General features: G+C 26.2%; 1 protein-coding gene across 1 annotated transcript; it reads left to right on the top strand.

Moving 5' to 3' along the window:
- The first annotated feature begins 5,307 nt into the window (after positions 1 to 5,307).
- On the top strand, positions 5,308 to 16,405 carry LOC145831712 (sphingosine kinase 1-like). Its single transcript, XM_082939027.1, has 12 exons — positions 5,308 to 5,351; positions 5,421 to 5,581; positions 5,749 to 5,863; positions 6,485 to 6,591; positions 6,988 to 7,146; positions 8,029 to 8,123; positions 8,837 to 8,955; positions 11,698 to 11,892; positions 12,466 to 12,589; positions 13,167 to 13,228; positions 15,464 to 15,668; positions 16,048 to 16,405. The coding sequence occupies exons 1-12, from the start codon at positions 5,341 to 5,343 to the stop codon at positions 16,261 to 16,263; spliced, it is 1,569 nt and encodes a 522-aa protein (XP_082795153.1). The 5' UTR covers positions 5,308 to 5,340; the 3' UTR covers positions 16,264 to 16,405.
- The last annotated feature ends 357 nt before the right edge of the window (positions 16,406 to 16,762 follow it).

The following is a 16,762-nucleotide window of genomic DNA, read 5'->3' as shown; positions in this document are numbered from 1 at the left end:
GCAATAAGAGCACATAAATTTAGGAGTCTTTCTTCATGGGTATTACCATTTACTTTAAAAAGTTCTGTATTGCACAACACTTCAGACTTGTGTGACTCTCTAAAGTAAATTAACTCATTACGAACAATCACTTCATTTTGATCAGGATGAGAGTTTAAGATAGTATGCAACTCTTCAACGCTCACCACAGGCCCACCCCAGCTTTTACACAGTTTGAGACGCTTCTGCACATACTGATCCCTTTTCTTCCCCTTTTCAATTTTTTCTTTTATTTGCTTGAGCTTTAATTTTTTTGTTCAGCTACCCACTTTAGCTCCATCTCATTCAAAAATTTTACAACTTTATTAAACTTTTTTTCATTTTTAGTTTCAAAAGCATCAGAAATAAGTAGTGTACAATCATTTCTTATTCCTTTTGCTGTAAAGCGTTTGTTCCTAAATTTTGCCACTGCTGCACGCTTTCCAAATCCAGCAAGATGTCTTTCACATTCTAAGTTATTGATCGGGAGTCCTGCCAGTTCTTCATTAGTTAACAAATGGAGCTCAGTCGCACGTGATGGATTTGACAAATGAAAGTTTCCAAATCCATATTCTCTGCCTGTTTGGCGATCAAAAACTTGGGCGGCATGGAGACACATCTTGTTAAGAATTTTTAAACACAGATCAGAAGTTGGCTTTAACACCTTATTGTGTCGATAATGTACCACATAGGCATCCAGAGTGTTCATTTTTCCACTGCTAAGATCTTTATACAGCTCAGGAAATACTTGTAGAAGGTTTTCTTGAGAGCTAACCTCAACAAAGTGTAAAAAAGGAAGTGTTACCTTGTGAGTAAAGTAAGAAAGTGCCTCAAGTTTGGTAACAATAAATTCTGAGTCAAGCAGTAGTTTGAGCAAGTAATCAAATTTTTTTGAGTAAACTATAAAACACTTGAAGATCTTGTAGATATCTAATACTTTTCAAACCACTTAAACAATAAACTAAAAATTAAATAAATTTCTATCTAGTGTGTAATAAAACTATAAAAAATTTAATAACTATTAAACTTTTAAAATAATTAAATTAAAGCAGATAACATATAATTTAACTTTAACTTTTTATCTAAAACTCAAAATTAATATATTGATGATTTGTTGCACTAGCCAGTTTTACTGCACTGATAAGATAAAACTGATAAAAAGTTGCATCATTGATTTTAAACTTCATTTCTCATAACTGCAACAAGGTCTAAATATTCTCTTGAGTTCAACAATGAATGATGCAAGCATTAGTTCTTTACACTAATGTAAAATCACAACAGCAGAATAAATTAGCTCTTTTTAATAAAATGTATCCTTAAAGTCAAAATTTACATATTTTGTGTGATTATGACGTCATAATGTTACAAAAACAGTTAAAATGTCTTTAAATGTTTGCCTATAACTGTAAACTTTAATTTAAGATAAAAATTATAAGTATAGGACATGTATAAAGTAATTTTATTACTATTTAAGTCAAAAATCATGAAAATAAGTGATTTTTGGGGTCAAAATCAATTTTTGGGTTCGGAATTTTTTTTTTGGGATTTTTTTTTTTTTTAATATCAAATTCTTCTTAAAAATGCTAAAACACATCTAAATCAAAAAGAAAAAAAAGTCTAGCAAACATCACCCAAGTACTCCCTACCCCTATATACACAAAAGTTTATCTAGAATATTTTTAGAATCAAAGTGATTTTTTTTTAAGTAAATAATTGAGGCAGCAAAATTGGAAGTAAAAATAAATGAGTGCAAAAAGAAAAGGAATGAAGCCCACAAATTGTGGCTAGATTTAGAGAAAAGATTCTCTTCGACAAGTGTAGGGGTAGCATATGAGGTTTTAAGGCAAATGATGCAAATGGTTTTAAGGGCAAAAAAATGAAGTGGGATGCAGACCAGATGAATGAAACCATATTTTTATTAGATAAAGAGGTTGAAGTGCTAATAAAGAAATGGAGAAAATACATTTTAGTAGATAACAAACAGTGTTTGATTAAGTTCTTTATTCTTGTAAGGTTTAAATTGTAAAAGTTTGTTATTGTTTAATATTTTAGTTGTGAAAGCTCGTTAATTTAAGGTCTTAATTGTAAAAGTTCCTTATATGTTGTTTTGTTTATTTAGATACATTTGTCTTAGGAAATGTTAAAAAATTGTGTCTTTTTTCAGACAAGCTGTATTTGTAAGGTAATAATACAAGTATTTTGCCCTAACTTTGCAAATATATCAATCATAAATAGTTGATTCAAGTGATGTAATGGAAGTTTGATGATTGAATTCAGCAAAAACAAACTGTTGTTTTTACCTGTATTAAAATCAGATTGAAAGCTTTATATAGTTTCAAGTGTTAGATTTTGTATTTTAGAATAAATTTAAATTAAGAGTTTTATTTGGAAAAGTCAGGAAAATTTTAGTAAAAAGTCAGGAAAAGTCAAGATATTTTTCTCAGCTTGATCTGTGGCAACCCTGTTTGATAGGTTTTGAAGAATTAAAATCGATTTTTTTATATTGTATATGTGTTGACCATTTAGTTTTGATCTTGCAACATTCAATTCAGAAAGTTTTGGAAGTGATCTTCAGGACCCCCTATTCGTCAGGCCACCAATAGTTTCTTAACAGTTTTATATGTAAAGTAAAGAGTAATGAAAATTTGATTAAATGGAAGTTTTTATATTGTTAAAGTTTTAATAATTTGTAAAACTTTTTAAAAGTATAATTACAGTATCTATTCAGTAATTTTAACCATTTTTTCTTGAATTTACTTTTCTACTAAAAGGAACAAGAAACTTCAAATTTTAAAAATCTAAAAGAAAGTCAGATAACCTTGAAATAATTTAAAAATTAAATCAACAGCCACCTTGTATAGTATATTAAGGCTTTAAGGGTCAAGGAGTTGAAAAAAATGTTTACTCTTAAATAAAGTAAGCTTATAAGTATGAACTGTTTATAAAATATAAGCATTAAAGTAACTTTTGAGATATAGTCATTTATGAAAAAAGTTTCTAGTATAAGTGTTTTATTTTTTTGTTGTGTTTATCTTATTAGTTTAAAAAGTAAGCTATTTATCTTGTAAGTAAAAATATTTCTATTTTTAGCTAGGGATCATAGATTTTAAGCAAACATTCTACATATAGTTAAACAACTAATATGATTTGATAGACTAATAGTTTAAGGCAATAGGGATATACCACTTTTTTTTACAATTTGATCTTGTTTTGTAGAAATGTAACCAAGATATAAGTTTTTTTTAGAATCAGAGAGTACAAAAGATTTATTATGGGAGAAATAAAGTAAAATTGATCAAATAAAATCACTATTTTTTTCTTTAATTTTTTGTGAACATTACCTACTGCATAAAACTTTTGTTTTAAGAAACTTATTTAAAATTTTACTTTGTGTTTATTTGGCTCCTCTTATTAAAGCTATCACTGTAACTATACTTTTATGAATTCTGCTACAAACTGGTTTATACTTGGAAGTTCACTTGTTTATTTTAAAGTAATGTATAACATAGTTTTGGTGTGTTTTTTTTTATACAGAAGGTTATTTAATGGTAAGCTCTTTTTAATTATTCTATTCGGAACCATGCTGGATCATATCAAAAACAAGGCTTGATCTGGATCCAATCTATTGAAAAGAGTAGTAGGCTTTTTTTAAGGAAATTAAATTTGGTTAATTAAGAACAATCAAACTAAATTAGATTATATTTTATATATAAAGATCAGGTTGAATCCCTTTCTGTTTTTTGGATTTGGTAGATTGCTAATAAATTTTTAAAAATTGATTGTAGTGTCTATCCAATAAAGTTTTCCATTTTACTTAAAAACCTCTTTAAACATTCTGATAGGTGTTAGTTTTAAAAAATCTTCTAGCTAGTCGATGGCTAATGTTCACCTAAATTGCCCGTACCAATTTTTTGGTAACATGACAGTAGAACATTGTCATTGTTTCAACTTAGTGTTTTTAATCCCACTTAACTTTAGTGGATATTGTTTGAGTGAATACAGTTTTTGAAAGAGTATACTTCTTCTTTATTAAACTAATAGATTTTTTTTATTCACTTTCATGACATAAATTTAACAAAATAAATTATGTTCATACATATACAATGAAAGTTAATAATAATAGATTGTTGTGTTTGATAACAATAATATCAAAGGGGTGGATTCCATATAAAATTATTAAATATAAACTCAACAATTAAAAAAAACATTTAATAAACCAAACATTAAGACTTTGAAAAAGTGTTTTTGCTGAGTGTTTGAATAGGGTTATTTAATTATAATTCATTTAGTAATTAGCAATAGTATTGCTGACTAGTTTTTGATCACTCAGGGTAGTTTTTTTTTTTATCTTTAAAGATTGGAAATCCTGTAAACAAACTAGTTTAAAATAGATATTACATTTTGTAAAGATATTTGATTAAGTTAATCTTTTTTAAACAAAAACAGCACAACAATATTTAGATTTGTTGTGATATTTTTAATGTTGTTATACACTTAAATAATCTTATAATGTAGTTTTTAAAGCTTCAAAGCTTATGTTTATTGTTTTATTAAACTAGTCTATAGTTCAGTCTACACACTTTATTTTTATTTATCAAATAATTTAAGGTATAGTATTTTTCATTTAATTTTACTTATATTTATTCAAAGAGGTAAAAATTGAATTAAACTGGTATGAAAGCAAATATTTAAAACTATGTTTGTATATTAAACAATACTACTTAAAGTTTAATGGATCTTTTTTTTTTACTACCATGATATGTATGAAAGCTGGTATGTTTTTTCAATGCTTTTTGAATTAACTTTGCTTTTAGATGAAAATAGGTCACAATTTAAATAGAAAGCTGTAGATTCAAACTTGTTAAATGTAAATAATAAAAACTTAAAAAAAATTACCAGCTTTGAAATTAACCTAAGTCAATTAAGTCTAAAAGTACATTTTTAATAAAAAAATTTATTGTTAGTCTAATTGCTAAAATTATCCATACAATTTTGGGTTGTTTTATTACTAAATACTAAAGTATTCATGGTAAAGTAATTAAATTTTGCTAATCTTTAATTGTATGTAATTAGTACTTTAGTTATACAAATATCTATTTTGCTACTAAAAACTATTAAGGTATAGGTAGTTATTTAAAAAGTTTGTATAAATTATTTTTTTAAGTGTTTTAAAAACTATCTGCATAGTTAAAATATTTTACACAAACATGTGTGACAGTAAAAGTATTAAAGTACTTTTTTGTATAGTTTTTTGATTAGACATTTGAATTGTTACAAATTACAGCTTTATTAAAACTAAAAGCAATACTTTTCCGTTTTAGAATGGTTGGAAAGTAAGTTTATTGCACTTGTCTTTTTTTTATATTGGAACTACAGCATCAACTTGTTAATTAAATTTACAGAGACGTTGCTTTTTGTTCAATAAGCATTGATGAATTTATCCTCAAAGGAACTTTCTCACTCTACCCTAATGGTACAATTGTTTCAATTGAATTGACAAATGAAAAGTTTACAATAAAAAATGGTTCGACTTCTAAAAGCATACTGATGAAAGATGTCATAGGTAAGTTCAATTATAAGTAGCTTGAGAATTCAGGTTAATTTTTTTGTGCACTTTATAATTAGTATTATAAACTATTTTTATAATTATTAGTATAACAGGTTAAAATAGATATATATAATATCATTTTGTGTGTCTTGATAACCTGTTAGTAAGTACTACATTTACAGGATGTCGAATCACTGATGGAAATGTAACTACAAAAAATCAACGTTATATAACTTTATTTTCATACCCTGTTAAAAATAGTTTTTTCTCTAAAAATATCAGACACCGTCAAAGTAGGTTTGTTTTGTTTTGTAAATTGTTTTGAACTTTGTTATTGTATTACTTATTTAAAGTTTTTGCTATTCTATACATAGTCATACAAAGTTTTAATATACTTTTACATAATATTTTTGTTCAAGTTAGTTTTATTAGTTTTTGTTACATATAAAGTGTTATGATTTCCTTTTTGAACTAAAGTCATTATGACTACTTATTTTCAAATCAATTATGATTTTGTTAACAATGATCAAGTATTTTTAAATGAAACAAGTTATTTATCAAATATTGTGTAAATTTTTCAGTTTTTTAGTTTTAATAAAACTCTATTCTTTAAATATTTACTTTGTCATACTACAAGACTGTTTACACACATTTTTACAGAAAGAGCTGTTATTTTTTTCTAATTTTATTTCAATAGATTTCAATAGACTGCCTGTTTAAAGCAGAGCATTGAGTGAAGCTTATTAACAGTTATTTTTTTTAAGTTAAAAATTAACAAAATGAAAAAAAATTTAACTTAAAGTTTCAAAAAATATAAAAAAAGTTTTATGAACCACCACAAGCACAAAATTTACTACATTTCTGAAATTCAAAAATTATAACTTCATGCCACTAGCATCTACTGTATTTTTGTTTCAGATCATTTGGAATACATACGACTTCCAGTAATGCTGACCAAGTAGCCAAGTTGTGGAGCAACACAATCAACTTCATCATAAGAGGAAACGAAATATCCAAAGACGATGGTTAATTAAAGTTTAATTTTCAAAATAAGTATCAACTACTTCTTTAGGCTATTTTCTTAACTTTTTAAAACCTACTGATTTATCTTTATAAAAATTTTTGAATTTTAAATAAAGAAGTCTTTCACGAAGTTAAAATTTGTTTTAATGTTTTAAGCAGCGTAGTTGAGAAAATTAAACTGTTTTGTTTTCTTTTTGCTACGCTTTTAACTATGAGAATACAAGTTTATCTTAAAAAAAGTTTTTCAGCTAACAGTTCTTTTAAGCGAGTAAGATTTATTTTCAGTGTCTTCACAGCTCTAAACATTTTTCAACCTCTTAAAAGCTACACGTTTATTTTACTAAGAAAGTTTCTAAATAAAAATCGACTTCTAACAATAATTTATTTGTCTTCACTAGTGTCATCACTGGAGACGAAGGAGCCCACTGTTTCCAAGAGGAACTTTCTTGTGTACGTGAACCCGTTCAGCGGGAGTGGGAAGGCGTGGAAGATGTACAGGAAGCATCTGGTCAAGTTGCTGGCTGAAGCCGACATTGGCCACACCTGCATCAAGACAGGTACATCACTAGTTTCAATTATTATTCTATACTTTATAAACATCATGAAAATTTACTTTTAGAATGTTTGGTCCTTTTATTAATGTATAAACAAAATTTATAGTTAGTGTTTATAGCCACACATAAATTAAGACAGGTTACTTTTGTTGTGTGAAAAAATGCTATATTTAATGTCATAGATAATTCAAGATGCTATTTGTTTTTTTTTTTTTTATGTATAAAAAAGTCTAAAACGTGCTTTAAAACTGATAGCATATTAATTTTTTTTAATGAATTTTTAATCTAAGTTTTATAAATTTTGTATATGTGTAATTTCAAATATATTCAAGTATCATAAATAAAAATTACTTTTAATAATAATTTTTTGCATTTGAACAGTAGCCTATTAGTTTTCAAAGTTATAATTGTTTTTTATATGTTTTTATTGATATCATCAATAGTCTATAAGAAAAAAACTAGATACAATTCAGAAATGTATAAAAGCTATTTAAGGACTTTATCAGAAGCAGTGTTTTTTAGCTTTCAAAACAAACTTCAATAATTTATCATCATTGATTTTTAAAGCTAGCTAATTGCGAACACTTTTTGATTGGTTAGTTGATTTTTGATAGGATAATGTATTTTTTGAAGTATAACTTTTGTCTTTAGTCTTAAATGGCTCAGTTAAGTAACTAATAATAATTACAAAGTACGAAATAAGTAATGAAATAGTTATATTTTAATGATAATAATTGAATATAAAAAAATAACTACTCATTCTTTTTTATTGTGCAATTTAAACAGTTGTGTTCATAATTTGCAAACTAAATATCGTCAGAAACATTCCTTTAATACAAGGCGAAAATAGTATAAAACAACTTCTAACATCAAAAAAACTTGCAGAGTATCAAAACCATGCTCACAAGGATGTTATGGAAAGAGACTTGAGCAATTATGACGCAATTATTATCGTATCTGGTGATGGTCTAATTCATGAGGTATTAAATTTAAATTTAGATGTGAAAATTAGCTTTTATGAATATAGTCAATACTCCAGTTTTAATACAATCATATCAAGTTGCAATCAAAACAGTATTTAATTTATTAGTCATAATTATAATTATAAACACTATAAAACTTTTACGTGCTTGAAAAGTCATTTAAATACAAAGATTTTGTAATTAATTTAAATATTTACCGTTTTTTTTAACACCCACCTTTTTAAGTGTTTTATGTTTCATTTTATATATTTCAATAACTTTTACTCCTGGCTGTAAATTGCTGTAGCATTAAAATAAATTATAATTTAGATTAATTTTGACTGTAAATTTTAAAGTTAACTTTACTATTTACAAAAAAAAAAAAAATTGAAAAAGTTAGTCTATATTATTTGATAAACAATTTAGCACTTGATATTTATAAAAACTTTCAATTTACTTGGCTTTTAACTTTTTGAATTTTAAGTGTTTTTTGTTTATAGTCACAAGTTACTTAACCCATCGAAAAGTTTATTTTAAGTTTTAAAATAGTTTGGTTATTTATTTTTCAAATCTTTTTTTTTGGTAAACTATTCAAACAAAATATAAAAGTATCTTTCCACAAAAAACCTGCAAAAATAAGCACAGCTTGAAAAAACAAATAATATATTTTTAAATTTTTAGCTGTGACTTTGTTTTTTTTCAACAGTTTTTTGTACTATGACGTCACACAGGTAGTGAACGGGATCATGAAGAGGGGCGACAGGGAATCCGCCATCAGGATACCGATAGGGGTGTTGCCAGGGGGATCGGGAAATGCGCTGGCAGCCTCCATTGTTCACCAAGCGACCGGGTTGGTTACCATGGTTACCATTTTTTTATACCAAGGTAAATTATAAATGTAAATAAACTTATAAGAGATTACACCCTGTCAATTTCTTTTCTTTTTTCGGTTTTTATAAATACGCCATATTTTTTTAGAATTGTTTAAAATAAGTGAATTTATTACACTAATATAAAACTTATAAAAAACTAAAAAATAGCTAATTTTTTTCCTCTGTTGCCTAAAAAATTACCTTTCGAATTAAGTTTTTAAGCTTGAAATCTTTATTTTTAAATAATTGAGAAAAATAGTTTCAAAAATTAAAAAAGATAAAAGCTTAGTATCAATTACATGAGTCATTTTTGTTGTTATATGAAACTGTTAATATAGTTTTTACTATTAATATAATTTACGTATTTCTAAGAAAACAATTCTTTTGTTAAAATTATTGAACTAAAATTTTATAGAAAAGTATAACATAAGTTAAAATACTTGAAAATATTTTAGTCAACTGTGTCAATTAGTATTTTGCTTAACATAAAAACATTATGTTTTTTATTTTGACTAAGATACTTTTGTGTTTTCAAAACAAACAGTTGAAATTTTAATACATAAAGGCTCATCATTGTTTTGTATTACTTATTATACTTCCGGTATAATAGTATTTTTTAATATTCTTTTGAAAATATGTTTCTCCTACAAAAGTACTTTGAATTAGTACAGAATAAATTGTAACTTTATATTTATATACTAAAATCTAATACAGCTAAAGCTAATTACTGCTTCAAACTTTGTACAATTAATAATTTTGTTATATATTTTTTATAATTTAGGAAAATAAATTTAATCGTTTTCAACTTTAAAAAGCTATCGTTGTTGTTTTAGCTTAAAAAAGTATAAATTTGTTTTTCAAAGTGTTCAAGCTAAAACAGGCTTGTTTTTATAAAATGCTTTACTTCAGAACTATAATAAGTAAATATGTTTTAAACTTTTTTTTTAGCAATACAAAAGTACATATGTAATCTATGAAGACTTTTAATCAATCGATGTTTATGTTTAACAACAAATAAAATGTTTTTGTTTGTTTTGTTTTCATTCATCTGCAAATGCAATTATTTGTTTTTCGACAAAAAGTTGAATTTTATTTTGTTGATCAAATTGCATTTTTAATTTGTAGTTTACTTTTAATGCTTATATCAGACAAATTATATAAAAAAACTTTCTTTTTTTTAAACGAGTAGACATTATACATTCAATTAACATAAGTCAAAATAATAAATTTTGCTATCAATTTAAAACCAGTTTATTGCTCAATATAAAATCAATACTTTTAGTACATAATTTACTTGAACTTACTTGTTTTTTGATCAAGTTTTATCAGTAACTATAAATTTAGCTTATATTATGACAAAAAATTTAATAAATTCAAAGTACGACATTTTTACAGCAAAAATTGCAGTGTTATGTAAATTAGTTGTTTAAACTATAAAACAAAATTTTTACGCAAAAGTATTTTAATCAGTTTATTTATTTATTTTTGCTTAATATTTATTTCCTTTTCCCACCATAAACTAAACCGTAAAATATTTTAATTTGGGAAAGAATTTTGACAGTATTTATCTTTATTTATATCTGACAGGGCTTTTATTAGCATTGTTATACTCCCTTGAGCTACCACTAGTAAAAATTAATTTTTGCTCCAAAAGCTTAAGTAAAACAGATTTTATCAATTGGTTATAATTTAACTTTTAGGCTAGAATCTGTTTTTTGTTTACAGTTTAAGCCCTTTCTAACTTTATTTAACATTTTTTACAGTTTAAAATATTTTTTTTTATCGTTAATAAACTTTATCAATTTTACAAACGCTAACAACTTTCTTACAAAAATAATAAATTCAATGTAAATACTTTTATTTAAGTTAATTCTCCTACATGCTATAATTTTGTATTTTATAAAAGTTAGTGAACAAATTTGCTGTATAATTTGCTTAAAATTAAATAGAAATACTTCATTGTACTGTTTTTAATCTCATACACAAATAAACATACTTAAAATTTTTAATAATTATAAATAGTTTTAAGGTGCTTTCCAAACGCTGTTTATTAAATCACTAACATGGAATTTTTAGACTAACATATGTTAACACTTAAAGTGAGAAAATTAAAATTCAATGAAATTGATTTAGTTTTTAACATCAAGGATAATTTGTCTTACATTTAATTTTGATGAAATTGATCAAAGTTTTTTTGTATTCATTTTTAATTTGCATATAACTTCAAACTAATTTATTTAAAACCGCGTAAATTTTATGTATTTAATTGCTAAAAAGATTGTCTTTAAAAAAAATGTGATAAACTATTTCTATTATGTTGTATTTTTGTATTTAGTGAAAAATTCTAAATTGCCAAACTTACGTGGCTCACACAAATGTGTTAGACAACCTGTGTTGTGATTACTTTTAACAGAAAAATAATGAGAAGTTCTTATTTAAAAAGCTTAAAACAAATAATTAAACAATCTGAAGACCTGTAAGAAACTTAAAACATCTTTGTATATATTAAATTCTTTCAAGATATTTAAAGCAGACTCAGTTTCGGTCAAAGACCTCTTCAGTACTTATTTTAAAAATCTAGAAAAAATTTAATAAGTATAATTTCTCCTCTAAAAGTTGAGATCTTTTCATTTGTTTTCGAAAAATCAAAACATATGACATTTTTGTATATTTAATATTTTCATATAGTTGAGTGAAAATAAAGTTGTCGAAATCAACAGCAAAATAAAAACGAGCAACCACGAGCTGATGATGGACTGCCTCCACCTGATTGGACGGTTCAAATCGCGTGACCTGTCATTGGTCAGAATCACACAGGAACCGGATGTCAGCCAATCACAGAGCTGCTTGTACTCCTTCTTGAACGTCGGGTGGGGCTTCCTAGCTGACGTTGACATTGAGAGCGAAAGATACAGGTTTTTATAAGTTTTTATTTTTTAGTTAATTATTTTCTAATTACGGTTTTTATTTTTTATGTGCATAGGTTTTCTTTTCATACTTTTATAAGTTTAAATTTTTGTTTGTTCTATGTTATTAAATAGTTTTGATACTCTAATTTGTAATTAGTACTGTTATATTTATATATTTTTAGTTTATTTGTTCTTATTTAACTCTTTTAAAGTCCTTAGCCTGTTTTGTATACTTTATACATTTTTTTTATATAAGTTTAGTCATTCAAATATTTATTAATCATGTTTTAGTTAAAGTTTACTTATAATTGAACTTCACTTTGCACTGCTGAAAATATTTGTCTTAAAATTTTTAGTATTGTAATCAGTTTTAAATGTCGGCTAAGACTAAAAAAAACATGAAACTGTTTTGTACTTTTTAAGCTTGACAATGAATTTCATTAGAATAATAACAAAGTCTTGTTAATCTCGATTAAATCATTCATTTTATTTTAAATAACAAAACGTATTTTAGCATGTTGTTTAGCAAGAGTTTTCGAGCATAAAAAATATTCTTACTTAATTATTTTATAACCTCAGGTTTTTCGGAGGGTTTAGGTTCACAATAGGGTCGATAGTGCGGACAATCAACATGAGAAAATACAGGGGAAACATAAAATACATACCTTGCAAAAATTCAGCCTACAAGCCTCTCAATCAACACGTAAGTTATAAGTTGGTGATATCACATAAAAAAAATTAATAGAGAAATTATAAAAAATAACCATTTTATCGACACAATTTTTTCTTTACATTTTAGTAGCATTTACATTTTTATATAATTAACTTTTTTAATTTTTTTTTTCGAACAGAAATACTTGTTTTGTTCAAGTACTAAAGTAATCTATAATATTTTTGTTTTAGTTTTTAGTTACTTTTTTTTGCAAGTAGGTTTTCTTCAGTAACACAACTTTAATTATATGCTGACTTATAAATCTAGCAGGAGTTTATAAGCTTGTCCATTAGTTTTCATAAGTTTTATTCAAATCATTTGAAAAAAACTTCATTCTTTGTGGTTAGTTTTAATGACTCATTACAAAAACCAAACCAGCAGTTAATTATAAACTGCATTATTGAATGAAATTTTACAGTGAACTTTTTCAAAATAGACAGTTTTGTTATAAAGATTTAAAAAAATAACGTATAAAGTTTTAGAAAGTCAGATTATATGCATAAAATAAGCATGACCATTTGACTTGCAAATTTTTAATAAAAATAAAATGAATATTTTTATTGTACAGAATCTCACTCACATCACAAGAACGAATGAAAATGATGAACTAACTGCTTTTTCCTCTGCACAGTTAGTTTTATTATTTATTTAAAAATAATTGATAAACTTAATTTTTAAATTTTTATCTGAAAGTTGTGTATAGTTTTCTATGTTTTAAAAGTAGTTAAAGATTTATATATGCACTTCTTTAAGAGAAATTTATACAGAAGTAAGAAATTATGTACGTTTTAAGTATTTATAACAAAATTTAGATAAAAATCTTACTTCGTACTATATATAAATAGTACTTTTGTTAAAAAGTTTTAAATATTAAAGTTTAGTGTAGTTTAAAAACAAAAACATTTGATAAAGTTGAATAAAATAACTCTACCGGTAGTATTTTGTGAAATGAAAAAGTTTTGGAACTAATAATATAATTTAAGTGCTACATTTTTATGAAACAACTGTGTAGCACCTTTCTTATACTTTTCACAAGAGCTTAGCTTATTCTTATATATAAGTGACTATTTAGACAAGAGTTACAAAAGTAGGTTAAGGGAAGAAACCACAATGTTTACTTAAATCAGGATAAATAAAACTGTGTTTTTTTTTTTGTGAAAAGTTAAAGTAATAACAAAACTGTTGTACATATTTGTTTTTTCTTTTGTTTTTACCTTATTTGATTTCCAAGTAGCGATTTTGCTCTACTAAGTTAACAGTATTTTGAATTACAATTGTTTTTAAAAGTTATGCACACAACGTTTTTAAGTGTATAACAATAAAAAACTTCCAATTTTGTTTAATTGTATTTGTTGGTAAAATTGTCATCAAAAACGAGGAATAATAAAAAACAAAAACAAGAAGTATTGTATGAAACACTCGACCAACCAATTTGTTAAAATGTTTTTGCTCGCTAGTTAAAGGAATTGTAAACAATTTGGTCGTTTTACCTTGTTTTGCCTTTGTTAAATCGATAGGGTAAAATCTTTATTTTAATAAGTATAAACACAGAACTTTTCTAATAAATTTCTGTAATATTATACTGTTTAAAATATTTTTGTTTGCAAGTTGATGATTAATGTTAATAAATATATCATATTTGAGAGCTTTTAATTTTTGATAAGTATCATAAATTATTCTCTGTATAAGTCTGTAAAAGTTGAATAATAGAATAAAATTATTACCTTCAGTTCTTTTAATGAATATATTTTTTTTGTAAGCTTTGTTTTAGTTGTTAAACAAATATTAAACTTCATATTGCTGTTGCGATAAGTTTTAAAATATTTATACTTTTATATAAATAAATTTGTGCTATTTTTTACTTATAAACTTCATTGATTTGGGTAAAATTTTTCTATTTTTTCAAGTTTCTATCAATATCTTAAAGTTATTAAAGCTCTTTTTTTAGTAATAACAAAATCAAGCTAATTTTAGGAATAAAAACTATGGTAACACTGTGTTTTTAAGTAAAGTAAGATTTAAAAAGCTTAACAACTCTTTAACGAAATTTTTTAAAAAAATCAGTTATTCTTCTTAATTCATTTATACAAAGCAGAAAAATTATGAAGTTTAAGTATCGCAAGCAGAAAAATTATGATATCTAAAGAAATTCAAATTATCTTTCTTTGAACATACAAAAGATATCGATCAGCCGGAATCAGCTACGCGCGTAATGATCAAACAACTAGAACGCAAAGCCAGGCATGTAGTTGTAATTTCATGCAGCAGGAACGTACTCTTCGTAGTTGACATAATTCGAGTTTCTTAGATCTTTTTTTTTTACTCTATGGGCTTTTGCGCTTAGATCGACGTGGCTCTAGTATTTAACATTTAAGCGTAAAACAGCATAAGTTTAGTACCGCTAGACTTAATTTAGCTTCACTCATAACTTGCTTTAAAGACAAATTTACAGTTTGACCCCAATACTTATGCCAAGTTTTATTCTGCTACTTCAGTAAATATGAACCAATCCTATCACAGTAAATACTAATCAATTACATCACAGTCATTATAAACTAATCACATCACGGTAAATATAAACCAATCACATTACAGTAAATACAAACCAATCTCATCACAGTAAATACAAATCAACTACGTCACAGTAAACACGAACCAATTACGTCACAGTAAATACAAATCAACTACGTCACAGTAAACACGAACCAATTACGTCACAGTAAATACAAATCAACTACGTCACAGTAAACACGAACCAATTACGTCACAGTAAATACAAATCAACTACGTCACACTAAACACGAACCAATTACGTCACTGTAAATACAAACCAATCACATCACAGTAAGTACAAACCAATCACAGGCGGCCTAGGACGGACAGCAGGGCGGAACTGGTGAAGCATGAAGCGCGTGACCAAACGCTCGACGGTGATTGGCTGGAAGTGGAGGAGGACGTGGTGTTCGTGACGATGATATACTTGTCCCACATGGCGGGCGACATGCTCACCATGCCGCCGAGCAAGTTGGAGGAAAGCGTCGTTTACCTCTACTGCCTCAGATACGGAATCGTTTGTTTATTTGTTTTATGTACACATTTGATAAGTTTTCTGCTTTGTAAACTGAGCCCGCTAAATAGGATGTCATGAAAATGCGTTTCGAAAAGCGAAATTTGAAACAGTCGAACAATTGTTTTACTTTTCGGGTTACCAGCTTTTTAGGATTTAAACTAGTTTTTGATATAAGTTTTATATTTAAATGTTGTACTATTTGATATTCAAAAAATTTTTTATAAAGTAGAAAGACAACTAGTTTTCCATAGGAAGTCTTACAGCTAAAAACTTGTTTAAACTATTTCGCATGTACACTTAAAATATCAAATACGACTTGTTTTCATTCCATCAACACTTGTTCTTAAACACTTTTACCAACATTTTTCATTTTCTCCAGTCCAAGGCCAAGTTCCTGCGGTGCCTGCTGGCGTTCGAGGACGGCTCGCACGTGGAGGTGGGCGGCCAGTTCGTCACCGTCATCCCGTGCACCAGGGTCAGGCTCGCCCCCATCACCAGGCACGGCGAGGGGTGCATGACGGTGGACGGGGAGCTGGTGAGGCACGAACCCGTCGCCGTGGAAACGACGCAATTCAGAGCCAGGGTCATCGGTTGATGATAATCAGTGGTTTTGAATTCGGATTTTTTTAATTAAGTTTTAATTTTTACTTATTTTATAAGTGCTCGAGCACAGTAGTTTTGAATGAGTTTTCAACTAAATTTAATTTCTAATATTTTTTCTTTTGAAACTTTTTTTTAATATTTATAATTTATGTAACTTAATAGTTTTTATGCTTTTTTGCAGAGTAATTCTAATATATCTAGGAGTTAGAATTTTTTAATTTTTTAGTTTAGTATTAAATTTTTTTTTGATTGCAAAGCAGTTTTTAACTAGATTTACTTTCTTTACTGTATTTTATCTTTTTTCACTATTCAATTTTGTTACTAAGTAGTTTTTATGCTTCCGAGGTGACTATTTTACAGCTGTAATTTTTTTTTAATTATTTAATTAATTTTAATTTAAAATACTACTGTTATTTAATTATTTGAAGCACCTCAAAAAGCTTACATGGTTTTAATATTATTTTGAAAATCTGTAGAAAACAAATTAAATT

The sequence above is a fragment of the Thalia democratica genome, chromosome 3 (assembly GCF_965202585.1).
Source record: "Thalia democratica chromosome 3, ktThaDemo2.hap1.1, whole genome shotgun sequence".
Classification (NCBI taxonomy): Eukaryota; Metazoa; Chordata; class Thaliacea; order Salpida; family Salpidae; genus Thalia; species Thalia democratica.
Note: the sequence above shows the minus strand (reverse complement) of the source record. Positions and strands in the feature narration are given on the sequence as shown.

Excerpts from the sequence above, each read along its gene's own strand:
- LOC145831712 (XM_082939027.1), top strand. Across the intron at positions 8,956-11,697 it reads ATTGTTCACCAAGCGACCGG|CAAAATAAAAACGAGCAACC; the intron begins GTTGGTTACCAT and ends CGAAATCAACAG. Across the intron at positions 13,229-15,463 it reads ACTGCTTTTTCCTCTGCACA|GCGGCCTAGGACGGACAGCA; the intron begins GTTAGTTTTATT and ends AACCAATCACAG.